Source organism: Coregonus clupeaformis, chromosome 14 (assembly GCF_020615455.1).
Source record: "Coregonus clupeaformis isolate EN_2021a chromosome 14, ASM2061545v1, whole genome shotgun sequence".
NCBI classification, from domain to species: Eukaryota; Metazoa; Chordata; class Actinopteri; order Salmoniformes; family Salmonidae; genus Coregonus; species Coregonus clupeaformis.
In genome coordinates this window covers 16,533,662-16,560,345 of record NC_059205.1, presented here as the reverse complement: position 1 = coordinate 16,560,345, position 26,684 = coordinate 16,533,662, and the positions used below count along the sequence as shown (strand labels likewise).

Below are 26,684 nucleotides of genomic sequence, written 5' to 3'. Positions count from 1 at the left end.
CTGTATAGTAGTTTGGATAGGAGTTATTATACCAGGTTATATGCACCGTGCACACAGGTATATGGTGTCAAGTGAGAGTGGGTGTGTACAGATGTTGCCATGGTAACAACCGTTTTGTGCTAACACCCATCATTTTGGATTGTAAACGTAGAACTGTTCAAAAACGGACAGACAGGTCTGTGTAACGTGGTGTGTTTTCAGTATAGTAATGCCAAGGGATTTTTTTATTTCAGCTCATGAAACATGGGACCAACACTTTACCTGTTGCGTTTATATTTTTGTTCAGTGTAGATCAGTGTGGACGCATCTTCACCCTACTTGGTGTGATGATGTACTTCCTGCATGTTGAACCCAATTCTCAGAACACTGTGATTAATTTGCTGTTACCATGGCAAGGAATGTAAACACATTTGAGTGAAATATTTTTGTGGGTATGTAATATTTCTGGGATTTTTTTTTTTCAGCTCATGAAACATGGGACCAACACTTTACCTGTTGCGTTTATATTTTTGAGTGGGACAACATTACACAGGCCACTATCAACAGCCTGATCAACGCTATGCGAAGGATTTGTGTCACGCTGCATGAGGCAAATGGTGGTCACACCAGATATTTACTGGTTTTCTGATCCACACCCGTACTTCTTTTTTTAAAGGTATCTATATTCCCAGTCTGTGAAATCCATAGATTAGGGCCTAATTGATTTATTTCAATTGACTGATTTCCTTATATGAACTGTAACTCAGTAAAATCTTTGAAATAGTTGCATGTTGCGATTATATTTTCGTTCAGTATAAGATCAGTGTTAAATGTCCCCTTCCCTAACAGGCAAAGTGAGGACAAGGAGACTGTAAGCTGATCCTAGATCTGTGCCTGATGGCATCTTCTACCCAGAGCACATCACAACAGAGAAAACCCGAGAGGTAGCAAGAGAGAACAACAGACTGATATATCGACAGACAGAAACAGACAGAGGAATAAGAGTTGGGGTTAGGGCTGCTCTCCTGAACATGCAGAGAGGTCAAAGTGCAAAGTCATCCATCTCTATACCTCCTCAGGTGATATATGTTTTAACTATCTCACATTTCTGCATTAAATGTATAGAAAAAGTGTATGTAATATGCAAGAGTGAAAGAGAGCAGCAGAAATTGATAAATTAATTGATTGATAGGTGTCCAAAATCTGTCTATGGTTGAAGGAACCGTTGGCCACCTCAGTGTTTGTACACGTGATAATCGTTGTGATAGAGATTATTAGTGTGTTCATGACCATGTTTGTATAACATGCACATATGTTGTGTGGGTTCACGTATGTGTTTGCCTATATTGTTTGTGTGTAATGTACAGTGTATGTTTGTGTGTGGTGTATGAATACATGTGTACCTCTGTATGTTGTGCGACTGTGTGTGTGTGTGCATATGTGCGTCAGTATCTCTAGATCTCTGCTCTCTCTCAGCTCCCCTGTCCCTCCTCGGCAGAGCGCTGGTCTGACTTAAGCTTGACGAACTCTTTGGCCACCTCATCGTTGTTGCGTTGAGATAGGATCCTCAGTACTGTCAGGCCCGTCTCATCCATGTGGACCCTCTTCCCCAGGGGGAGCCAGCATGTCACGCTGCCCCTAGAGGCCATGTCCTTCAACTGCATCAGGGCCATGCCCACCGTACGGTCCTCCCTGGCGAAGCAGTAGTCCTTCACACACACCTGCAGCTCATAGCCCTCAGGACCCAACTCACTGCCCAGGGAACTGGAGAGGAGACAGAGAAGAAGTGGGTTGGATAGTGCACACATTGACATTGACACGCACACACACCCTAACCAGAAATAGGCTTGATATACTCACTACTGAAAGGTCTCGTTGAACTTGGGCGACCAGCTGTTGTTCTTGGACTTGGTGGCGTGCTTCCTCTTCTTGTCACTGAGGTGGGGACCGATGATGTAGACCTCCACGAAGGGACGGAAGATCCCCTGGGTCTGCCACTTAATGTCATTAGCAGCCACCACTGGGAGAGAGAAAGGGTCCTGGGTTTTTGCAGTGCATTTCAGAGAAGCTCAAGCCTAGTGCAATTATGTATGTAAAGCCCATCATTACCACTACCTTATGCCCTCCCTTTCCCCATTACCCCCTCCATCTCTTTCTCCTTCCCCCTCACCACCTCCCTCCATCTCTTTCTCCTTCCCCCTCACCCCCTCCCTCCATCTCTTTCTCCTTCCCCCTCACCCCCTCCCTCCATCTCTTTCTCCTTCCCCCTCACCCCCTCCCTCCATCTCTTTCTCCTTCCCCCTCACCCCCTCCCTCCATCTCTCACCTCTCACAGTGATCTTGTGTTCTCCAGTGTTGGGGTGGGTGAAGATCTCCACATGCATGACCACCTCTCCGATCGGCTCCTCCACTCCCGACCCTACCAGAGGTCAAGTGTTAACCATGACATAAGACACAAAGCATTGAGATCACTGCTGTTGACCAGAGCACACTATGACCCCCGCAGTGTTTCAGATTGTAGCAAGCAAGTTTAATGCACAATAAAGCAAAGCAAGCTGATAAATCTGTCTACACGATGCATGCTGTGTGTGTGTGTGTGGGAGTCTGGCCATGTCTAGACGTTGGGATCATTCCACCACTGGAATCCTTTCCTCCATTGTCCATTCCCTGATTTAAATGTTTTATCCAAGTTTTATTGTCATGTGCATAAGTATGTATGTGGTCTACTAGGACTAGACGGATATCTGTTTAATCCAGTTAGTGTAAGAGCGCAGCAGTGTTTTGCTGGCTGGCCATAGCTACAGTAGGTTTAGTGCCAGGGTTAAAGCCTGCAGCTGGTCTGCACCAGACTGTTCTCCACTAATTGACGGTTATTCTCCGGAAACACGCTGTTTACATTAAATGAGTATGGAGAGGGGGAGGGGTGAGGCAGTGGCAAAGGTACTTACCCTTCTCTGGTAATGTGTCTTCGTTGAGGGTATACCTGACCCCCTTCCCTCCATGGACTAGCAGGGAGAGAGAAAGAGAAGAGAGGAGAAAGTTCAGTAGGATATCCCAGCTCACATGTATCGTTGTACCAAATCTCACAAGGAGAGTTACCATTCACAGAGGCAGGCAGAGAGAGAGAGAAGTGGAGAGCCAGAGAGCCAGCCAGCCAGCCATCCAGACAAACAGAGGCCAGCCAGACAGAGATAGAGTGAGTGTCGTACCCTGAGCGTTTTGGGAGAGGACAAACTTCCTGATGAGCTTGTCAGTGTGTTGTGTGTAAAGGGACAGGGCGTAGTGCAGAGACTTCAGGTCCGGACTCTTCTCCAGGAATGTCTTCTTCAGACCCACACCGCCCGCATGGAAGTATTGCTGCAGGGGAAGAGGCCAACAGGCATTGTTATTTATCCATAGAGAGACATAACATATTATAACCCTTGTTATAATACATGATGTAGGTTCATACATGCTTATAACAAGTTATAAAGCTTTATACCTGGATTCTTTAAGTAAAGTGCATTTTATGTACTACATAATACATACTACACATACTTCCTACAAAGTGTACATTATGTATACTGTACCTTAATGGTGTCCAATGCGAGCTCTATGACGGCACACTGTTTAGGAGTGAGAGCCTTGGCCTCCTCTCGCACCATGTGCTCCTGCAGGGCAGGGAAACAGAGGCTGAGTTCATTCATGCAACAATGTAGTTAATACAACACACTACACGACAGTGTGCTGCAGAAATGAACTCATCCTAATGTGTCATCATTACCTTGAGCTTGGAGAGCTGGCCCAACTCCTTAGCTGCATTAAAGATCATCTGAGTGCCCTGTGGAGGGGAGAGAGAAAGAGGTTGAGAGAGAGAGCGAGGTTGAGAGAGAGAGGTTGAGAGAGAGAGCGAGGTTGAGGGAGAGAGCGAGGTTGAGGGAGAGAGCGAGGTTGAGAGAGAGAGTGACGTTGAGAGAGAGAGAGCGAGGTTGAGAGAGAGAGCGAGGTTGAGAGAGAGAGAGAGGTTGAGAGAGAGAGAGCGAGGTTGAGAGAGAGAGAGAGGTTGAGAGAGAGAGAAAGGCTGAGCGAGAGAGAGTGAGGTTGAGAGAGAGTGAGGTTGAGAGAGAGAGTGAGGTTGAGCGAGAGAGAGCGAGGTTGAGAGAGCGAGGTTGAGCGAGAGAGAGCGAGGTTGAGAGAGAGAGCGAGGTTGAGCGCGAGAGAGCGAAGGTTGAGAGAGAGAGCGAGGTTGAGCGAGAGAGAGCGAGGTTGAGAGAGAGAGCGAGGTTGAGAGAGAGAGTGAGGTTGAGCGAGAGAGAGCGAAGTTGAGAGAGCGAGGTTGAGCGAGAGAGAGCGAGGTTGAGAGAGAGAGCGAGGTTGAGCGAGAGAGAGCGAGGTTGAGAGAGAGATGGTGACGATAGAAGAGGGAGTAGGATGACGAGGGGAGAGTTGTGCTTGAAGAAGATAGAGAGTTTATACATAGCTAAACATAACATGTCACAATAAAGAATCGGGGGAAAAAGGCATGTGCAGGACAGGTTTCAAATCCAGTACCGGGTTGTGTGGAATCTCCAATCCATTCAACATACAGGCAACACTGTAGCGGAAGGACAAACGATAGGACAGGAGGTAATGGAGGAGAGGAAGAGGGGAAGGAGCAGCGTAAGGAGGGGTGGGGGTAAGGCGCTTTATTGCAGTGGCACCAGGTCAGGTAATCCATCTCTCAGTCGTGCACCATGCGCCTATCTAAAATACAGGGGATGATACTGACACTATTCAACACACTCAAATCCACCCCTCGCCCCTACCTACTAGTCACTCATGTAGATCTGGAGGGAGTGGATAGGTGTAAGTCTTACTGCTTACACCAACCACATTTTTCGAGAGTTATACAAGCGGGGGGGTAGGGTCTTGGGCTCAATCTGAGAAGGAGAGATGGGGGACAAGAGGAGTGATACTGTGCTGTCGCAGGTAGCAGAGGAGTCTGTGTGTCCGTGCTGACAGACAGCAGACAGGGAGAAACACACACACGCACTTGTTCACACACACATGCACACGTACACACACAGTACTTACTATTGCCTAAGGAGGAGAGAAAGAGAGGGTGGGGCGATGGCGAGAGTGGGGGGGGGGGTCAGTGAAACTGCAGGCCCATCTCAACCAATCAACAACGAGCAGGGAGAGGAAGTAACCATTCAATCCTCTCCCTCTTATTCTAGCCAGGACTTCATATTTATAAATGAATGGTAGATACGGTATTATACTATGGAAAAGGGCATGAAAAAAAGACCTGAAGCAGAGAGTATTGAAGAGAGTTTTGTGCAGGTTTGTAGACATAAGAAAAGTGTATGTGTGTTTACTCACTGACTGGTCTGTGAATGGTGGAAGCACAATGCTTTTCTCCATAGTGTTAATGACCAGTTTCCACAGTTCCTTCAGCACTCTCTTCAGTACGGTCTTCTCACAGATTTTAGCAAACAGCGACAGGCTAGGGAGGTGAGAACATATACATTTTAGCACACTCATGCTGAACAGAGAGAGAGGGAGAGTGTGTGTGTGTGTGTCTGTGAGTGCATGTGCATCTCTGGCTCTGTGGCTCACTTGGTGTCGAGGAAGTCCATGATGGGCTGCAGGACGTTGTCGGCGTCCCCGGCCACGCTGTTGTTGTCAGTAACAGTCTGTCCCTTCACCTGGCCCAGGATGTCGCCCATCTGCTTCACATTCTCCTCAATATGGGGCTGGAAACTAGACACACAGACAACCATCAAAACCCACAACATTCTCCTTCATCTGGGGCTGGAAACTACACAACGGCAGACACACCACAACCATCAAAACCCATGACTCAGGGTCATATGCATTAGGCTCCAAGCGGAAGAAAACAGATTGAAAGAGGGAGTTCTGTTGCATGTCCTAATGAATACGACCCTGGAAGCACCATGCTCCAACTAAACAACTCCAACTAAACAACTCCACACACACACACATGCCCACGCACACACCTGACGGCAAATATCCTACTAAGGTCGTCCATGACGTTGTTGAGCTTTAATTGCAGGTCCTTCAGGAAGTCACTGGCCTCCACATTAAGCTGGGGAAGGAAGTAAGTGTCCTTAATACATGTATTTACATAGCAGGAAGTAAGTGCCCTTAATAATACATGTTTTTACATAGAAAATGACACTGTGGGTACAGTGTAATCATTACATTGTGGGTACACATTTTTACAATGTGGTTCGTGTAATGGCACATTGAGGTCTGAGTGATGGCACATTTTACATTGAGGTTGACAGACTCACATTTTTGCCTCCCATGGCCTCAAACATCTTCTCCAGCTGCACTCTCAGCTGCTGGATGTTATTGATGATGATACAAGGCTGAGGGGAAAGGAAGACACACATAATTAGAGATCTTCTCTTGCAACTTTGCAGAAGCTGTATCTTGCTGATACAAGCAGGCAGACAGATAGAGAGAAGCTGTATCTTGCTGATATCCAAGCAGAGGCAGAGGCAGAGCAGAGAGACAGAGAGAGAGAGACAGAGAGAGAGAGAGACAGAGAGAGAGAGAGAGAGAGAGAGAGAGAGAGAGAGAGAAGAGAGAAAAATAAGCTCTATCTTAGTGATGTAAAAGCAGACAAAGAGAGAGAAAGAGTGAGAGAGACAGACAGACAGACAGAGAAGCTGTATCTTGCTGATCCAAGCAGAGGCAGAGCAGACAGACAGAGGCTCTAGGCTCAGTGTTGACTATAGATGAATCAGTCCACTGGGAGACTTGGTTTTCTGGGAGCCAGTCCAGCTTCTCCCTCTAGACCACAATCAGTTCTCATTCACTTACAGTACACACGCACATGCACAAACACACAGACACACACACACGTGACGTTTCCCTATCCTACCACTTTCTCTTTCTCTTTGTTCCCGCATTGTTTGGGGAACTCTTTGGAAATGATCTCAGCATAGGACAGCAGAACATTGCCGATGGTCTGATAGAGAGAGAGAGAGACAGAGAGAGGGAGAGACAGAAAGAAAGAGAGAGAGAGGATGAGAGACAATTAGCATCTTCTGTATCATCTAACCCTGTTAGTGTTCGATCACAGAAGACCTCCACATTATATCATATTCATAAGGGCTTTTTCAAGTCACACATCATAGACCAATACAGTCTGAAATGTCGGCCATATTGGTAAGGCCTACAGGGAAAGTGGTACCTTGGCGAATCTCTTCATGTAGTTGCCTACGATCTGGGGGTCGGGACATTCTAGCTTGCGTATGATCTCAAAGCTCTGGTTGAGCTGGGAGAACACGTCCACCACCGAGCAGGAGAACAGAGCATGCTCCGACGTTACCTGGAACTGTAGGGGGGAAGAGAGGAGGGAAGGGAGGAGAGGAAGGGAAGGGGGCGGGAAAGGAAAGAACAGGGGAGAGGAGCAAAGGGGATGAGGAGAGAGGAAAGGAGAGAGGAGGGTGGGGGATGAGAGGGAGAGAGGTGACATGGCAGAGAAGAGAGGAATTGGGTAGAGGGAGATTGGGGGGAGTGGGAGAATGGACGAGATGGGGGATTATTAAAGTGCTTTGATATCTGGGTGCTTTGATATCTAACAAAAGGCACAAGTAACAGGTCCATAATGATCAAGACTGGGATCCCCACACTTCAAAGAACAGGAGAAGGATGCCCCCTTTTTCAAGGCCATACATTTCATCTTATATGCTAAAGATAGATGGCAAGTGCTGTTGAATTCTCTATGAATGGACAGCGTGTAGCTGGTTCCTCTCGCCACATTAATGATGTGGTGATCAGGGATATGATGGGGAGCAGAGCCCTCATTAACACCCCTGTCATTAGCGGGGTATTGAGCGGTGTTGTGAAGGGGATGGTGGCGGTGGGACTGGATTCCTGCTGACACAGGAAACAAGAAGATGCTGTGGGCGACAGAAATTGGACCCTTAGGACCACAGACGAATGAGGGGAGAGAACCTGCTCATACGCATCGACCCGCGTGTGTGTGGGAATGTGTACTCAGTGTGTGTGTGTGTGTCAGTTCCTCGATGGCTGCCGTGTGTGCTAGGTCTCATGTCTGTGTGTTATTGGCCACATATTGATTACGCTGAGCCTCTAACCTGCTTCTTCCTCTCTCCCAGACCACTTGGTGCTGAGTAAGGGAAGTACACATGATGGAAGTGTGTTGGGGGAATTGGTGGGAAGGACAGGGCAGTCATTTCTCTGTTGGGTGTTTAAAACATTTACAACTTTTACAGTGAAATTGCATAGTACATCTTTATGTCTAGTAGGCCTCATCAGTAGGATCTTTAGTACCTCAAAATTCATTTAATAAGGTGCATACTTTGAAACATTTTAAATCATTTCAATTAATCTCAAATAAATAATAAACCTACAGTATCAATTATTGAGAAACAACTACTTAATTACAATTTGACGATGTATCGTCTAGCAAATAACACAAGTAAATAGAAGCCTGTAATACAAACCATTGCCAATTTATTTTTGATATCTCAGAGAGGAAACAGATGTGAGTTTACCCCGTCCTTTGTGTCCCTCACTAGGGCACCGTGCAGGAAGTCTCTGGACACTTCCTCGTTCTCGTCCAACCACTGGATGACAAACGGCTCAAACCACCTATGAGACAGCAGAGAAAGGGTCCCCAAAATCATCTCATTATGTGATAACAAGCCCCCCAAATATATATTCTTCATGGACTTTCCCTAAAAAAAGAGCTGAATTAGATGAGATAAAGGACACTCACGCTGGGTACTCAGGAACACGTTTCTGGAAGGTGGGCAGCTCTTTGCAGTATTCGTTGTAGAGCCACTTAACCTTGAAGTGCAGGTTCATGTAATCAGCACTCTTACACAGACGGTTCTTCTCATGCTCTGGGAACCAGAGACAGGTTGGTAGCATTAGTTTAGGGAATTATTGATTGATACGACACACACGCGCACACACACACACACACACACACACACACACACACACACACACACACACACACACACACACACATACCCTCCATGGCATATCTCATGTCTTGAGCGAACATGTTCCACATGACCTCAGCACTGATGACACCCACGTTCAGTTCCTGAGGAAACCTACAGAGGGCAGAAGAACAGAGTGTTCAGAGAGGAGAGAGAGAGAGAGAGAGAGAGAGAGAGAGAGAGAGAGAGAGAGAGAGAGAGAGAGAGAGAGAGAGAGACAGAGAGAGAGAGCATGAGACGGAGAGAGGGAGAGACAGAGACAGAGAGAGAGAGAGAGACAGAGAGAGAGAGAGAGAGACAAAGAGAGGGAGGGAGAGAGAAGGAGAGACGGAGATAGAGAAACTCACTGGTTGAGACAGGGTGTGTAGGAGTTCTTGTCCTCTTCTATGATGGAGACAATGAGGGTGATGAGTTTGGACCAGAAATCCAGGTTCTTGATGCTCGGACCCTGCTCTTCTGGAACGTCAGCCTTAGCCTGGAGAGAAAGAGGACGGTCAGACACAAACACACAGATATGCATGCACTCACATGAACTCACATACACATCACACACCACAAACACACACCCCCCAACCACACTCACAGGGTCTGTCTGGTATTCTCTGCCGTAGAGTTCATGGCAGTTGTTGAAGATGTACTCGTAGGTGGAGTTGAGACAGGCTTTGACACAGTCCTTCACCACCTGACTGGCCCTGGGGGGGCTCTGCAGCTCCTGGACCTAATCACACAGTAAGTTCAAAGGTCAGTTAGCTTAGCATTAGCATGCAGTGCATTCGGAAAGTATTCAGACCCCTTGACTTTTTCCACATTTTGTTACGTTACAGCCTTATTCTAAAATGTATTTGTTTTTTTCCTCATCAATCTACACACAATGCCCCATAATGACAAAGCAAAAACAGGTTTTTAGAAATGTTTGCAAATTTGAAATATCACATTTACATAAGTATTCAGACCCTTTACTCAGTATTTTGTGGAAGCACCTTTGGCAGCGATTACAGCCTCGAGTCTTCTTGTGTATGACGCTACAAGCTTGGCATACCTGTATTTGGAGAGTTTATCCCATTCTTCTCCTCAAGCTCTATCAGGTTGGATGGGGAGCGTCGCTGCACAGCTATTTTCAGGTCTCTCCAGACGTTAGATCGGGTTCAAGTCCGGCCTCTGGCTGGGCCACTCAAGGACATTCAGAGACTTGTCCCGAAGCCACTCCTGCATTGTCTTGGCTATGTGCTTAGGGTCGTTGTCCTGTTTGAAGGTGAACCTTCGCCCCACTCTGAGGTCCTGAGCACTCTGGAGCAGGTTTTCATCAAGGATCTCTCTGTCCTTTGATCCGTTCAGCTTTGCCTCGATCCTGACCAATCTCCCAGTCCCTGCCACTGAAAACCATCCCCACAGCATGATGCTGCCACCACCATGCTTCACCGTAGACATGGTGCCAGGTTTTCTCCAGGTGTGATGCTTGGCATTCAGGCCAAAGAGTTCAATCTTGGTTTCATCAGACCAGACAATCTTGTTTCTCATGGTCTAAGAGTCCTTTAGGTGCCTTTTGGCAAACTCCAAACAGGCTGTCATGTGCCTTTTACTGAGGAGTGGCTTCCGTCTGGCCACTTTACCATAAAGGCCTGATTGGTGGAGTGCTGCAGAGATGGTGGTCCTTCTGGAAGGTTCTCCCATCTCCACAGAGGAACTCTAGAGCTCTGTCAGAGTGACCATCGTGTTCTTGGTCACCTCCCTTACCAAGGCCCTTCTCCCCCGATTGCTCAGTTTGGCCGAGCGGCCAGCTCTAGGAAGAGTCTTGGTGGTTCCAAACTTCTTCCATTTAAGAATGATGGAGGCCACTGTGGTCTTGGGGACATTCAATGCTGCAGAAATTTTTCCCCAGATCTGTGCCTCGACAAAACCTGTCTTGGAGCTCTACGGACAATTCATTCGACCTCATGGCTTGGTTTTTGCTCTGACATGTACTGTCAACTGTGGGACCTTTATATAGACAGAAACATCTCAAGGATGATCAATGGGAACAGGATGCACCTGAGCTCAATTTTGAGTAATTACTTATGTAAATAAGGTACTTCTGTTTTCTATTTTTTATAATTTTGCTACATTTTCTAAAATCCTGTTTTCGCTTTGTCATTATGGGGTATTGTGTGTAGATTGATGACGAAAATGTTTTATTTAATCAATTTTAGATTAAGACTTTAATGTAATAAATTGTGGAAAAGGTGAAGGAGTCTGAATACTTTCCAAATGCACTGTATATAGCTGATACACCCTAACTGGTGCTAAATGTTGCCCTCAAGAGCTAGCCTGATCAAAACATCCTGATTGCTGCGCTCTCGTTTTGTTTTACTGAATCTGTGTAGCAAAACATGATGTAAGCTCGCGAGATCAGGATGGTCTTAAGAGGCTCCTCAAGAGCTAGCTTAGCAAGTAAGTCTATTTATGAATCCACATATATATTGCTTCTTTCCTGGAATTAAATGTTGGCTGGCACAGGCCAGCTCTACGACTTGAGGAAAAAGAGATGAAGAAGGAGATTAATGGAGTTTTGTTTTGTTTACCTTCATTCTGAAGAAGGTGATGCTGGTCAGTAGGTCTACAGTGGACTTGAGGTCCTGCAGCCTCTCAGGGCTACTAGCTGGGAAGTTATTCTACAAACACACAGAAACACCATTACAAACATAGAAACACACTGATATATATACTCTAAAACAGTGTAGAAACACACAGAAACACTGTTACGAACAGAGATATGTTCTTGAAAAACTGGTTCAGATACAGTTGAAGTCGGAAGTTTACATACACCTTAGCCAAATACATTTAAACTCAGTTTTTCACAATTCCTGACATTTAATCCTAGTAAAAATTCCCTGTCTTAGGTCAGTTAGGATCACCACTTTATTTTAAGAATGTGAAATGTCAGAATAATAGTAGAGAGAATGATGTATTTCAGCTTTTATTTATTTCATCACATTCCCAGTGGGTCACAAGTTTACATACACTCAATTAGTATTTGGTAGCATTGCCTTTAAATTGTTTAACTTGGGTCAAACGTTTCGGGTAGCCTTCCACAAGCTTCCCACAATAAGTTGGGTGAATTTTGGCCCATTCCTCCTGACAGAGCTGGTGTAACTGAGTCAGGTTTGTAGGCCTCCTTGCTCGCACACGCTTTTTCAGTTCTGCCCATACATTTTCTATAGGATTGAGGTCAGGGTATTGTGATGGCCACTCCAATACCTTAACTTTGTTGTCCTTAAGCCATTTTGCCACTACTTTGGAAGTATATTGGTACTTTTCGCACCAAAGTACGTTCATCTCTAGGAGACAGAATGCGTCTCCTTCCTGAGCGGTATGACGGATCGGTGGTCCCATGGTGTTTATACTTGCGTACTATTGTTTGTACAGATGAACGTGGTACGTTCAGGCATTTGGAAATTGCTTCCAAGGATGAACCAAACTTGTGGAGGTCTACAATAATTTTTCTGAGGTCTTGGCTGATTTCTTTTGATTTTCCCATGATGTCAAGCAAAGAGGCACTGAGTTTGAAGGTAGGCCTTGAAATACATCCACAGGTACACCTCCAATTGACTCAAATGATGTCAATTAGCCTATCAGAAGCTTCTAAAGCCATGACATCATTTTCTGGAATTTTCCAAGCTGTTTAAAGGCACAGTCAACTTAGTGTATGTAAACTTCTGACCCACTGGAATTGTGATACAGTGAATTATAAGTGAAATAATCTGTCTGTAAACAATTGTTGGAAAAATTACTTGTATCATGCACAAAGTAGATGTCCTAACCGACTTGCCAAAACTATAGTTTGTTAAAAAGAAATTTGTGGAGTGGTTGAAAAACGAGTTTTAATGACTCCAAAGTGTATGTAAACTTCCGACTTCAACTGTATCACAAGACTGGTAAAATAAACATGGCTTGTTGAAGGCCTATCTAACTTAGAATGTAATGTTTATTTTGATAGTATAATTTTGTAGTAGTCTATTCTATCTCCTCCATCATGCCCTTCAACGTTTGGTCGAATAAAAGTAGAATATAAATATAATAATGTCAACTGCAAGAAAATGCTACTCATCTAATGGCCTACAGATGGAACTGGAAGGATAATCAAATTACACAAAACAAAATATTCACAAACAAAAACAACTAAAATACAAAAACACATGAATGATTAGAAAACGCAAATACTGGAATAGAGGGCTAATCTAAAACAGTGACTTTCATACATAACACAGAATACAAACCAGTGTTTGTGTGAAGTCAAACTTTGTGAAAAACACTTCTAAAAGTATCTCAATACACTTAACACATTCAAAAAAGAAAAATAGAAAACAGTGAAAGAAAATAGTTGACATTACCCTGTACATGGAAAGGTCAATCCTCAGGGAGTTGTGGAGCTGATCTAGAAGTTTCACAAACCTGTCCTTCTACCCACAGAGGACACACACACAGGACAAGATAAAACAGGATTAAAAATTGTAACATCATCTCAGCTGACAGTGTATATTTGTGTATATTTTGCTTATGTCAATCCAGGACAGGATCTAGCTTAGCTTGGTGAGTCTGATTGGGCAGTTGGGGATGTAGGTTGGGCCACTGTTTGAAAATGGGGGTTGGAGGCTGTATTAGGGCAGAGGGCCCTCAGGACAATGTTCCGGTTTTGAACCTACTTTCCTTTTTACTTTACCTACACAGTTCAACATGTCTTGACATGTAATCTCTAAGAAGACATTTCCATTCATAATTAATCAATACAGTTAATACAATTTTAAATGAAATACCTTTTAATAAAATGTAAACCTAAAACAATAATGGTTGGTTTCAGGGACACAGATTATGTGTAGTCCTGGACTAAAGAGAATCTCCATTGAAATAGCTTTTAGGTCCAAGACTAGGCTTAATCTATGTCTGGGAAACCGCCCCTAAAAGTATAAACTAATGAACTCACTCCAAAGTTGGATGCGGCGAAGCGGTCTGATGCTGAAACGTTATTGGTGGACTGGGTGGTGTGAGCATAGTAGGCATTGATGTTGGCCAGAAGGGTACTCATCACCGCGGGAACGCCCGGGCACATGTACTTAGACGACAGACATGCAAAATGGCTGTGGACACACACAATAGAATAATTATATTCATATTAACTGGGACTTTTAGGGATGAAATATGTTGTCATTTGTCTGTCCAGTGTAGTTTGTCCAGTAGTCTCAAGTGTGTTTTATTCTGTATTGTGTTACATGTTATCACAGTCAAAAACTGCACCATCGAGAGCATCCTGACTGGTTGCATCACCGCCTGGTATGGCAACTGCTCGGCCTCCGACCGCAAGGCACTACATAGGGTAGTGCGTACGGCCCAGTACATCACTGGGGCCAAGCTTCCTGCCATCCAGGACCTCTATACCAGGCGGTGTCAGAGGAAGGCCCTCAAAATTGTCAAAGACTCCAGCCAGTCATAGACTGTTAAGTGCCTTGCACATCGACGGCTCGGGGATTAGAACCAGTGACCTTTCGGTTACTGGCACAACGCTCTTACCCACTAAGCTACCTGCCGGGTGATGGTACATAATACTTGTTCTCTCCTTAATATAAGGTTCAAATCAGAGCTGTATATTTATGTAAGGGATAATCATCAACGCAGCGTTCTATGGAAAATAATGAACAACGTGGAAGGTGTGTTCCACGACGCGGTAGCGTGGCTATAATTTAACACATTTGCCAGTAGAAATATGTTCAACATCCATTGAAGTAGCAAGCAAGTTTACTAGATGGCTAGCTACAGTAGTTGCCATGGTAACGAAAAAAACAGAATTGCTAGTTTAGCTAACCAACCTATCAATCCTAGTTTGCCATTATGAAAATCGAATTCAACAATGCCAATAATGTTTTCAATTCAACTTTTACTTTTAAAAGCAGCTCAAACATAGAACATGTAAGAAGGAACTATAGCCATTGAATTCTACCATGCAAATATACAGTGCGTTATAAGAAAATAATGCACACTCTAGAATGCCCTTCAAACCAATCAGAAAGGAGTATTCAACAATGCCATGGTATAAATGTATATATGTATAGCTACGTCTCTGGTCTAAACCAATGACCAAACTCTCTGTATGTGTTCTGTATGGTGATGGTACTGACGTCATAGCCTGGTAGATGGACTCCACTCCGTAACGCATGGCGAACTCATCCACGATCTCCTGAGGAGTCTCCTCGAAGTACACCTTCCACGCGTCGTCACCTTTGGCATCAGGTATCTTCACCACACCACTGTTCTGCTCCTCTGTAGTGTACTGAAACAGGTGCTTCACACACAGCGGGAAGAAACTGTTAGAGGTGTGTGTGTGTGTGTCTGTGTGTGTGGTAAGTAAGGTAAGTTAAGGTATGGTAGGTCTTACTTCATGTAGACAGGTGTACTGGACATGGTAGGGAGCCACAGTCTCCTCTCCTTTGATCTCTACACTGATGTGCATCCGGATGGCTCCAGACACAGCAGACTTGTCTGTTCTCTTGTCTGTCAGAGGACACCAACACACTCACATCAAGACATTCTATTGAGGTGACCTCTGATGCCCTCTTCTCTTCTGATCGATCTCTCTCTCTCGCTCTCTCTCTCTCTCTCTCTCTCTCTCTCTCTCTCTCTCTCTCTCTCTCTCTCTCTCTCCTCCCTCACTCACTCTCTCCCTCACTCACGCTCTCCCCCTCACTCTCTCCCCCTCACTCTCTCCCCCTCACTCTCTCCCCCTCCATCACCTACCCAGGTTGTACCATACGTCCATCTCGCCGCTGAGTGTGCGGACCTCGATGATGGTCTGACCCAGGAAGTCATCTGACTCCCGTTTGAACTTCTGCTTCACCCTGGACTTGATGTCATCGTCTTCGTCCCACACGCGTACCTTGATGCGGTCCGACGAGTTGTGGCATTCGCTACGAGATTAAGAAATGATGTCAGACGTAACCACACACAGCCATGCATAGACAGACAGACAGACACACACTCGCTGTACTCACAAGTGGAAGTTCTCATCCCAGACAGGGTTGAGGTTACCGTAGATGGTCTTGGTCCTCTTCTTGGTCTTGCCCACCTGAACTGTGACGTACGGGTCACTGGAGCCGGTCTTGTCCTTGGCCTGGAGGCCCTGGGCACACTGCACTGAGAGACGGACACAGTCACACCATTAGAGTCTGGGCATACACCACACAGAGAGTATTAGCTAAATGGTTGTTTCAGTCTCCTTACTTGAATACACATCAAAATCACTTTGTATAAGAGCATCTGCTAAAGAAAGAACTCAAAAGCAAACATGTAAAATATAATGTATTCTCTGGTTGGCAAAGGGAAGTCTACTGATGTAATCTTCCTACTGCCAGTCAGTAACCAACACCCCCTCCAATCCAAACCTAATCTCAATCTTAATCCCAATCTCAATCCCAGTCCTTGTTTTACCAGTCATGCTGATCATGGCCGACCACTTGGACGTCCCATCGAGCACACTCTGTTTGATCTGCTTCATCTGCGTGGCGTGCGTCGCCTTGACGATGCTAAACACTTCCTGGATGAGCTCGAAGATTTCCGGTTTGTTCCTCTCTCTGATCTTCATCCTGTCCTTTAGAACCATGATGATGTTCTGGGTTCTGTCCTCCTCCCCATGCTTAGAACTCTTCTCCGCTGCCCCTGGAGATGAGAGAGAGGGAGGGGGTGAGAGAGGAGAGGGGTTAGAGTATAGGAAAAGAGCCGGAAGAAAGGAGAGGACAAAGAGAGAAGAGAGAGAGAAGAGAGAGAGAAAGTTGAGAGAGGCAATAAGAAAAAGTTTAAAAGGGCATGAAGGAGGGAGAGAGACTAGGAGAAGAGAAATATTTTTTATGGCCCCCACCCCCATCAAAGTTGCCCATCCCTGGTATAGATGGAGAATATGAGATAGAGAGAAAAGAGGCAGTGATGGTCATTTGGGTAAACCTTCAGATTAAAGGCTCCTAAGGAATAGTGGGGAGAGGGGACAAGTGAGTAATAGGAGATAAAAGAGACCGTAAATCAGTAGTGAATTGAGCTAAAATCTAATCTTGGGGAATGTGAATTAGAGAAGTAATAAGGATGGAGGGACTGAGTCCAGGAGAGAAGCAGGAGGGATGACAGCACATTACTCAGGAGATAAATTGAAAAGGAAGAGGGGAGGAGAAAGAGAGAGAGGAGAGTAATGGGATGTCAATCGAAAAAGGGAAAGCAAGAGGGGAAATGAGAGGGAGTTTTTATGGGTGTATATTTATTTCTGTGTGTAGAGTGTAAGGAGAAAATAGTGTGTGTGTGTGTGTAATGTAAAAATGAGACACAGTAGTTATACGTATGTGTGCATGTTTTCGTGTGTGTGTGCACTTGTGTGTTCCTTACTCTGCAGGCAGTCGGCATTGAGCAGGTCCTGGCACTTGTCGTGGCATTTGACCCCGCACTCGGAGCACCTCATGCCCTGGCGAGCGATGCCCCACAACAGCCCCTCGCACTCGTAGCAGTAGGTGGGAGTGGTGGCTGTCCACACCTCAAAGTTATGGGGTGTGGTGCAGGAGATGGGGTAGATCAGAGCCTGTAGGGTCTTCTTGTACACATGAATCTTCTGCAGAAGGGATGGAAGGGGAGGGGGGGGGGAGAGAGAGCAAGAGAGAGCGAGAAAGAGAGAAGCATAAAGAGCGAGAGGCAGAGAGAGAGAGCGGCAGAGAGAGAGAGAGGCAGAGAGAGAGAGAGGCAGAGAGAGAGAGAGGCAGAGAGAGAGAGAGGCAGAGAGAGAGAGAGAGAGAGAGAGAGAGAGAGAGAGAGAGAGAGGCAGAGAGAGAGAGGCAGAGAGAGAGAGGCAGAGAGAGAGAGAGGCAGAGAGAGAGAGAGGCAGAGAGAGAGTGTGAGAGGCAGAGAGAGAGGGGGAGGCAGAGAGAGAGATAGAGAGAAAGAGGCAGAAAGAGAGAGAGAGGCAGAGAGAGAGAGAGGCAGAGGGAGGAATATGGTATTAATTATACATGCACACTACCTGATGAAGGCAGCTAGCTGCCAAAAACCTTGGTTGTTTAATAAATCAACTGCATTTCAGCAATAAAAAGTGTGGTCGGCTACATTTTCTTTTCGAAGTGTTATGTTCCACCGTGAAAATTGCCCCTTGGGGATGATAACAATAAAGTTGATTGAAATTAGACTGAAACTGAATGGATATTTATAGCTGTGCCGAGACACGCTGAGGTCATAAGTCGTGTGACCCACCAGGTCCTCATTGCCGAGGGTGCTGCAGGCCATCGCCGTGGTGATCCCAGCCTTCCGAGCGTTCTGAGAGGCCATAGACTGGAGAGACAGACAGAGAGAGAGACAGAGACAGAGACAGAGAGTGAGACAGAGAAAGAGAGGAGAGAGACAGAGAAAGGGAGGGAGAGAGAGAGTCAATTATAAATGAATATGAGCCTTGGTACACTACATGACCAAAAGTATGTGGACACCTGCTCATCGAACATCTCATTCCAAAATCATGGGCATTAATATGGAGTTGGTCCCCCCTTTGCTGCTATAACTGCCTCAACTCTTCTGGGAAGGCTTTCCACTAGATGTTGGAACATTGCTTCCATTCAGCCACAAGAGCATTAGTGAGGTTGGGCACTGATGTTGGGTGATTAGGCTCGCAGTCAGCGTTCCAATTCATCCCAAAGCTGTTCGATGGGGTTGAGATCAAGGCTCTGTGTAGGCCAGTCAAGTTCCTCCACACCGATCTCGACAAACCATTTATCTATGGACCTCGCTTTGTACACGGGGGCATTGTCATGCTGAAACAGGAAAGGGCGTTCCCCAAACTGTTGAAACAAAGTTGGAAACACAGAATCGTCTAGAATGTCATTGTATGCTGTAGCGCTAAGATTTCCCTTCACTGGAACTAAGGGGCCTAGCCCGTGCCATGAAAAACAGCCCCAGACCATTATTCCTCCTCCCCCAAACTTTACAGTTGGCACTATGCATTCGGGCAGGTAGCGTTCTCCCAGTAGCCGCCAAACCCAGATTCGTCGGACTGCCAGATGGTGAAGCGTGATTCATCACTCCAGAGAACGTGTTTCCACTGCTCCAGAGTCCAATGGCGGCGAGCTTTACACCACTCCAACCGACATTTGGCATTGCGCATGGTGATCTTATGCTTGTGTGCGGCTGCTCGGCCATGGAAACCCATTTCATGAAGCTCCCGACGAACAGTTATTGTGCTGACGTTGCTTCCAGAGGCAGTTTGGAACTCAGTAGTGAGTGTTGCAACCGAGGACAGATTATTTTTACACGCTATGTGCTTCAGCACTTGGCGGTCCCGTTCTGTGAGCTTGTGGGGCCTACCACTTCGCGGCTGAGCCGTTATTGCTCCTAGATGTTTCCACTTCACAATAACAGCACTTATAGTTGACTGCGGCAGCTCTAGCAGGGCAGAAATTTGATGAACTGACTTGTTGGAAAGGTGGTATCCTATGATGATGCCACTTTGAAAGTCACTGAGCTCTTCAGTAAGGCCATTCCACTGCCAATGTTTGTCTATAGAGATCGTGGTCCTCTGTAGCTCAATTGGTAGAGCATGGCGCTTGTAACGCCAGGGTAGTGGGTTCGATCCCCGGGACCACCCATACGTAAAAATGTATGCGCACATGACTGTAAGTCGTTTTGGATAAAAGCGTCTGCTAAATGGCATATTATTATCATTGCATGGCTGTGTGCTCGATTTTATACACCTGTCAGCAACGGGTGTGGCTGAAATAGCCAAATCCACTAATTTGAAGGGGTGTCCAAATACTTTTGTATATATAGTGTAATTAAAGTATGGCTATTATGATTACAAGAGAGTTTCAAGGGTTGTTGGTAGTACACCAGCAGACTGGTACAGGTACTCACCATGGCCTGTAACTGCATGACAGATGTAGAGAGACAAGGGAAGGGGGTGAGGGAACATATGTTAGTAAACAAGCACCATACCAGAATTGTATATAGCATATTGATTTATACTCATGTCTCGTTGAGTGGCATGTTATAGATGTTTATATACGATGTATAAGAAAGGGGAAGGGGGCAGAGGGTGTGTATGTAAATGAGTGTGTGTGCGTGTGTGTGCCTGTTTTGTGTGCGTGTTAAACAGCTTTTAGCTTGTAATATATTCTGCCCTCTCCCTCCGTTTACGTACATAGGCGTCTTATTCGCTGCCTGACAGCAATTCAAATATATGACTCAGACAGAGGATGCCACAGTTAGAGTCATGGCTATAGACTTCCTGTCACACCATCCACTGCAAAATGGTAATCCCTCATTTCGTGTCATGGTTTCACAGTTTCCCAGGACATAAGGCTGGCTAAAGAGGGAGCGGGTGTGATGTCTGTGGGAGGGAGCTAGGTCCCCAGAGTGCTGCAGAGGAAACTGAACAGACAGAAAGGCCAATAATGGCAGTAATGATTCCGAAAGGGGGAGGCGGAGGGGGTGGCATGGGCCAAGGTACGGTTGCTGTGGTGTGTGTGTGTGTGTGTGTGTGTGTGTGTGTGTGTGTGTGTGTGTTTGTGTGTGGTCTCTTACGAGGTCTCTGACCAGGGTTGGACCTTTCTTCTTGCGTAGGTCAGGCATGCTGTCGATGCTGTACAGAACCTCTCCTACCCTGAGCAGGTAAAACAACCTTACTGTTACACACCAGCCAACAAATATACTGTATACCTCTCAGACATTTATCCGCTGCTACTGGTAAGTTTAGACTATTTTGTTGAAGTGAAATGATGATGACAAGGTGCTCCAGATGTTGTTTTTTTATTGCTATTTACTTTTAAAATCTGGACAATAATGTATGTCTAATCTAATAATTCTCCTCTCCAATTCTATTCATAAAGCCCTTGAGAGGACTGGAGCCAGTGGATGAAACACTATCCTCAGTATTACATATTTACAGTAGTGGCAATCATTTATTGATTGATTGTTGTACTACGCTAGTTAGTATAGCATTTACTGTAAATGCAAATCTCATTGTGGTAACTGCACTGAGGTGCCGTGGTAGAGTGGTAGTTACTGTATGTGATCTTTTGTTGTGAGCAGTGATGGGTAACTCACCCTCCTTTACCAAACCACAAGGAATTGGACGGCTCTCCTCGTGCCTGGAGAGAGAGGGGGAAGAGGGAGAGAGAAAGAAGACAGGGAGGAGGAGGGTGGGAAGAGTACAGTTACGTCTGGGTGATGAGTATCTTTCACTAAACGTTTGAAATCAATTTCATCCATATGCAGAGCATCTAGAGTGCACAAGAGTGCAGCATTTAGCTGGTAAATTAGATTTTTTGTGGGGGAGGATGCCCCCGAGCCCCCAAACAAGGAAATCAAGACCATTTCCACCACTGATGACTACCTCAGACAACATTCTTAAAGCTGCACTATCTATTCATCCTCCTCTATCTCAATCTCTTTTCATCTTTCTCTCTATCCTCTCTTTCTCTCTCCCACCCTCTCCAGCTCATTCCTTCTGTCATAGAGATAAATTAGAGCTAGTAAACTGTGAAATCACTTCTATAGAGACCTTCTACTAAAGAACCCATTCAGAACTCAGAACTCCAGGTGAGTGAACTCTCTGGCCAACCAATGACATGAATTGATCAGTCAACCACAAGGGAGAAAAGAAAACCAGCCTTTCTTTGTCCCTTAAGGCCTGGAATTGAGCAGCTCTGCAATAGGCCTATATCTAATATTAAAGCTACAGTCTATGATTCTGAAAAAAACACACACATATTCTTCAAGGATCAATGGCTATATATCACTAATTCAAAAGTCCAAAAATAGATTTACCAGCTTTAACTGAATAGACCGTCACAGCAATCACATGTACTTTTATCTCGCGCTAGCTATGGCCCTCGTCACACATTCAGACTCCCATCCTGCAGCTCAGGGTCAGAGAAATACCATAATAGAGAAAGAGAGTTTTGACTCATTCAACCTTGGGATTCTGCCACATCCTAACGCTGTTTGTCTGGTTTTATTTAAAGCCTTCTTAAACCCACAGATTTGAAGAAAAATATAATGAAGAAATACTGAAAGGAAAATTAATTCCAACTGCATACTGCGTAAAAATCTAAACAGGTATAAAAAATATAATGTTAATGATTGATTTTGCAAGCAACACTGCAAAGGTATTGATGGAAAAGTTTCTTGCCGATTTCACCTGACGGTAGTTAACTCCTACGAGCTTGGCTGAAAGATTGTTATAGTTATAAAATCATAATAATGAATATGCAAAGTATCCAAACCATGAAACTCAAACAATTAAACATTGTATAAGATAATACAGCATAGTTGTTATGAAGTAAAATGGAAAAGGGCAAATGAATGTGTGCACTGCAGGACATTACTGAAAAATCATTGGCCAACAAGTCCACCATTCTCTTCAGCAACCAATCATTGTACCCACCTGTCAATCTGCTCCAATCATGGCCGACCAGAGTGCATGTGAGTATCGCTATGGCAATGACATGAAACTGGAAAGAAAAAGTAGTGGGACAAACAAAAATGGGGTGAAAAGGGAAATCAACAAAACACAGGAGGAAAAAAGCAAAGTGACAAAACCCACAAACATCAAAGCAAGTGTTTATTCATTCAATTAAAAAAGAATGATTAGCAAAATGATGTGAATAAATGTGAGCAAACTGATAAATCAATCAAGCCAAGCTGAACGTTCAAATCAATTGTTTTAGCAGTTCCGTGAGACTTAAAGACAGAGTTGAGTGAGTTATTTTCCATACTAAGGGAAAATGTGCACCACCATCTATAGAAATTTTATTTTCAGATCATTTAAAATATTGATTGTATGTTGTGAGACACATTACGTCTGCACTGCGGTGTCTAAATGTACTTTAAAAATAGTCTTGGGAACCCATTCACTCTAGCTTTGGGAGTAAATAATGTATATCACATGCATTTTTCAAAGCTGTGCAGAAAGTACTTAGAGACTTTTAAAATGTTTCTACTACTTACCCCTCTCTTCTTCTCCAAACCTGGATAAAGCACTATGGATGGGACTGGGGTGCAGGGCAGGGGCTGGAAACAAGGCTGGTAGGACTGGGTGGCTAGACTACATAGGTCCGGGGCGGAATTTAGGGCTGGCGTGTTAGGCAAGGGTTAGGGGATGGGGCTGGGGGATAGGACAAGAGGATCGGGGATAGGACTGGGGTTGAAGTTAAGGTTAGGCTTAGGGATGTGGATATGTCTGGCGCTGGATCAGGCGTAGGGCCAGTAGTATAGGACTGGGACATGGAACAAGGTTTGAGTGTGATACCTTACCTCTCGAAGCTGCTGTTGGACCTTGTCGATGATTCGTAGCCAGTTCTCCCTAGCCCTCACGGACGGGTCCACCGGCTCATTGGGCTCCTCATCTACTGGAGGACTACAAGGAAGAGAGCAGGTCTGAGAACAACTCCATATCTGGGACTGAAATGGCCCCCTATATAGTGCACTACTTTTGAACATTTGTACATTTTAGTCATTTAGTAGATGCTCTTATCCAGAGCGACTTACAGTTAGTGCATTCATCTTAAGGTACACTATGTATACAAAAGTATGTGGACACCCCTTCAAATTAGTGGATTCGGCTATTTCAGCCACACCCGTTGCTGACAGGTGTATACAATCGAGCACACAGCCATGCAATCTCTATAGACAAACATTGGCAGTAGAATGGCCGTACTGAAGAGCTCAGTGATTTTCACTATGGCAGTCATATGATGCCACCTTTCCAACAAGTCAGTTCGTCAAATTTCTGCCCTGCTAGAGCTGCCCCGGTCAACTGTAAGTGCTGTTATTGTGAAGTGGAAACGTCTAGGAGCAACAACGGCTCAGCGGCGAAGTGGTAGGCCCCACAAGCTCACAGAACGGGACTGCCGAGTGCTGAAGCGCGTAGCGCATAAAAATTGTCTGTCCTCGTAACACTCACTACTGATTTCCAAACTGCCTCTGGAAGCATCGTCAGCACAAGAGCTGTTCGTCGGCAGCTTCATAAAATGGGTTTCCAATGTTCCAACATCTAGTGGAAAGCCTTCCCAGAAGAGTGGAGGCTGTTATAGCAGCGAAGGGGGGACCAACTCTATATTAACGCCCATGATTTTGGAATGAGATGTTCGACAAGCAGGTGTCCACATACTTTTGGTTATGTAGTGTAGTTAGGTGAGACAGCAACATATCACAGTCATAGTAAGTACATTCTATCCTCAATAAAGCAGCTATCAGCAGTCAGTGCTAGTAAGAAAATACAAGTGCAAGTGTTATTGCAGAAAGGCACGTTTCTTCAAATGTGTTTTTAAGGGGGAAGGAGGGGGGGGGGGTTCTGTGGGATGAATCAAGATACTTGGTGCACTGAAAGAAAATAAGGGGGTCATTTCAGACGCACCCCCATGTGCTTTTTCACAGTCCACCCAATATGGTGGCCCAATAAACAAAGCCCCTGTTGCGCCTGTATAACAGAAAAGCTTGAAGATTTGAGATTTGGGAGGGGGGTTTACCTCTCAGGGAGGGGCTCCTCCTCCTCCTCTACGGGGGTGGGGGGGCAACTCTCGTCATACTGTTGGTCCTCATCTTCCATGGGGTGTTTCTCCTCTGTCGGGGTGGGGGTCCTAATTTTTTGGGGAAGGGGTTTGTCTTCCTCTAGGAGGAGTTGGTCCGCTGGCAGGGGGGGTTTGGCATCAGGGCCCTCTGATTGGGTGGTTGTAGGGGCAGGGGGCTGGGCCTGAGAGGAAGAGGCAGTGGAGGGGGTCGGCTGAGAGGGGGGGCCAGTGGTTGTGGACTGGGGCCCATGGGGGGGAGGGGTGGCAATGGCGGGTGAGATGGGGGGATGGAGGAAGCAGACTGGGGCTGGGGTTGGGAGGCTGGGGGGTGAGCCTGGGCAGGTTGGGCAGTAGGGACTCCAGATGACAGGAAAGAGGAGGCCAGGCCTGTTACTGCTGCTGAGAAGGGCTTGGCCATGGAGAAGAAGGACTGGGCTGGGGCAAGGGCTGGGGCAGGGGCTGGCTGAGGCTGAGACTGGGCTTGAGGGGCCTGGGTGGGTGGCTGACCCGGGGGCTGTCCAACTGGAGCCATGCCTGGAGGGTGGGCCTGATTTGGGGCATGGCTGGGCGGTTGGCCAGGTGGCGCCTGCTGTTGATGCAGAGAGGGCTGTTTCTCCAGGGGGGGTCTAGAAGCACCTGGGACGTCCAGTGTGGGGGGTGCCGTGCTGGTGGGGGTGGGGGTGTAGGGGACCTCCATATCCTCACTGTGGGTCCCATCCAGATGGTAATCCTCATCGTCATATACGTGCCCCTCCTTTCCTTCATACGCTCCCTCTTCCTCATACAGACCCCCGTCATCCTCCTCATAGAGGGCCCCCTCCTCGCCCCCGTCCTTACTGTAGTCCCCCCCATCGCTGTACGCCCCCTGGGTCTCGTCGGGGTCCCAGTCGGGAGAACCTTTGCTGTAGCTGACAGAGGAGTGGCAGGAGTGGTAGGAGTCATTCTCATCGTAAGGGTCTCTCTCTCTGTATTCCGGCCCGTACTCCTCCTCACTCAACTGGCTGCTGCAGTGACTCAACTCTGCCGACGACGCATAGCTTCCCATCGGACTGGAGAGGAAGGGGGAGCAAGACAGGGAAACAAAGATAAATGGGGGGAGAGAGAGAAGAGAGAAAGGGGGAAGGATAAAAAGAATAGGAAGCAGTAACCAACATGGCGGGACAGACAGAGACAATGTCCAGAGCATCCCTGAGCAATAGTAAAACACCTGACTGTGAAGGTAAAACTGATGGTTAATCAATGAGAGTTAATGGCGACAGCAGAGTGTCAGACAGAGAGAGAAATACAATTAGGGAAATAGAGAGAGAGCGAGAGAAGAGAGAGAAAGAAATAGAGCAGAACAGAAAGGTGACAAGTGAAAAAGAACAAGCATCCTCACAGGGAACAAACACAGGAGGAGTATGTACAGTATACGCCATGATAAATGAGGCTATTAAAGAAAGAATGGAGAGAGGGAGAGAGAGAGAGGGAGAGGGGGTGAGCAGAGAAGAGAGAAAGGTAAAGGAAAGGATACAGACACACTCACACACTCACTGGCCGTGTCCGAATACCCATACTTGCATTCTAAATAGTAGGCTTTTTGGGTATCCGAAAATGGAGCGTTTTATAGTTAAATCTTATACAGGCTTGACTGAATGGACAACAAAGATGGAATGAAATATGACATTTTATAAAATTGTTTGGGGAATGGCCTCGTCTCCGAGGGAAGATCCTCGGAGCCAGATGTGATGGCAGGTAGCCCTATACTCCGAGTCGATATTCACGTAATATTAAGGAATTTCTCTCGACCACAATTTTGGGAAAACAAACATTCTTTCCAATTGACCCCCAATGTAAAAGAGCCAACTTCGTTGTCAAGGTTTTGTTATACAGAAATAACAAAACATGCCGAAAAGCTGCTGTGTTGATCAATGTACATGTAACCAGGTAAAAAATCCCGACCGAAAGTCGCAATGCTCCCACGTAGGGAAATGGAGGCAGTGAGAAGAGCCCTGTGGCTTCAGGCTATTTGCCGTGAGAGAGTGGGAAATGTGGGAACCCAATGTCGAAGTAGACTACATGTAGATATGTGTGTGGAAAACATTTAAAATCACAGGTAAGACATTTTACTTGTGTAGTCCGTTTGTAACTCCACTCACTACCTATAGCTATGTAGTCCGTTTGTTTGTGTTGTTGGTCTTGGCTAGCT

The 26,684-nt window shown here is 45.9% G+C and overlaps 2 protein-coding genes across 3 annotated transcripts in view; both read right to left on the bottom strand.

The window, feature by feature from the left end:
• Positions 1-1,398: 1,398 nt before the first annotated feature.
• On the bottom strand, positions 1,399-24,712 carry LOC121581196 (protein unc-13 homolog A-like). 2 transcript variants are annotated; one of them, XM_041896645.1, is made up of 34 exons: positions 24,455-24,712; positions 23,241-23,343; positions 21,030-21,073; positions 20,508-20,586; positions 19,839-19,850; positions 18,192-18,269; positions 17,340-17,559; positions 16,401-16,628; positions 15,965-16,106; positions 15,711-15,880; positions 15,352-15,467; positions 15,095-15,258; positions 13,906-14,059; positions 13,316-13,384; positions 11,507-11,596; positions 9,532-9,666; positions 9,296-9,423; positions 8,977-9,062; positions 8,717-8,843; positions 8,493-8,589; positions 7,163-7,306; positions 6,851-6,937; positions 6,255-6,332; positions 5,958-6,046; positions 5,557-5,700; positions 5,320-5,443; positions 5,032-5,037; positions 3,743-3,799; positions 3,549-3,629; positions 3,189-3,336; positions 2,928-2,984; positions 2,306-2,398; positions 1,840-1,999; positions 1,399-1,743 (listed from the first exon to the last, which is right to left on the bottom strand). In XM_041896645.1, the coding sequence occupies exons 1-34, from the start codon at positions 24,532-24,534 to the stop codon at positions 1,452-1,454; spliced, it is 3,882 nt and encodes a 1,293-aa protein (XP_041752579.1). In that variant the 5' UTR covers positions 24,535-24,712; the 3' UTR covers positions 1,399-1,451. The 2 variants fall into 2 exon arrangements, with proteins under 2 accessions (XP_041752579.1, XP_041752580.1); XM_041896646.1 differs by lacking the exon at positions 5,032-5,037.
• Positions 24,597-26,684, bottom strand: part of LOC121581347 (protein unc-13 homolog A-like) — a 64,217-nt gene continuing 62,129 nt past the window's right edge. Inside the window, exon 10 of the mRNA XM_041896868.2 lies at positions 24,597-25,545. Within this exon, the coding sequence (XP_041752802.2) occupies positions 24,597-25,545 (949 nt within the window). The remainder of the gene's footprint in view (positions 25,546-26,684) is intronic.

Bases quoted from the DNA above. Each gene is read 5' to 3' on its own strand.
- LOC121581196 (XM_041896645.1), bottom strand. From the start codon at position 24,534: ATGGAAGATGAGGACCAACAGTATGACGAGAGTTGCCCCCCCACCCCC. The intron at 5,701-5,957 runs GTGTGTGCGTGG...CTGTGTGTCTAG, and splicing joins AGTAGGATATTTGCCGTCAG to TTTCCAGCCCCATATTGAGG. The intron at 3,337-3,548 runs GTACAGTATACA...CTTCCCCTGCAG, and splicing joins TCGCATTGGACACCATTAAG to CAATACTTCCATGCGGGCGG.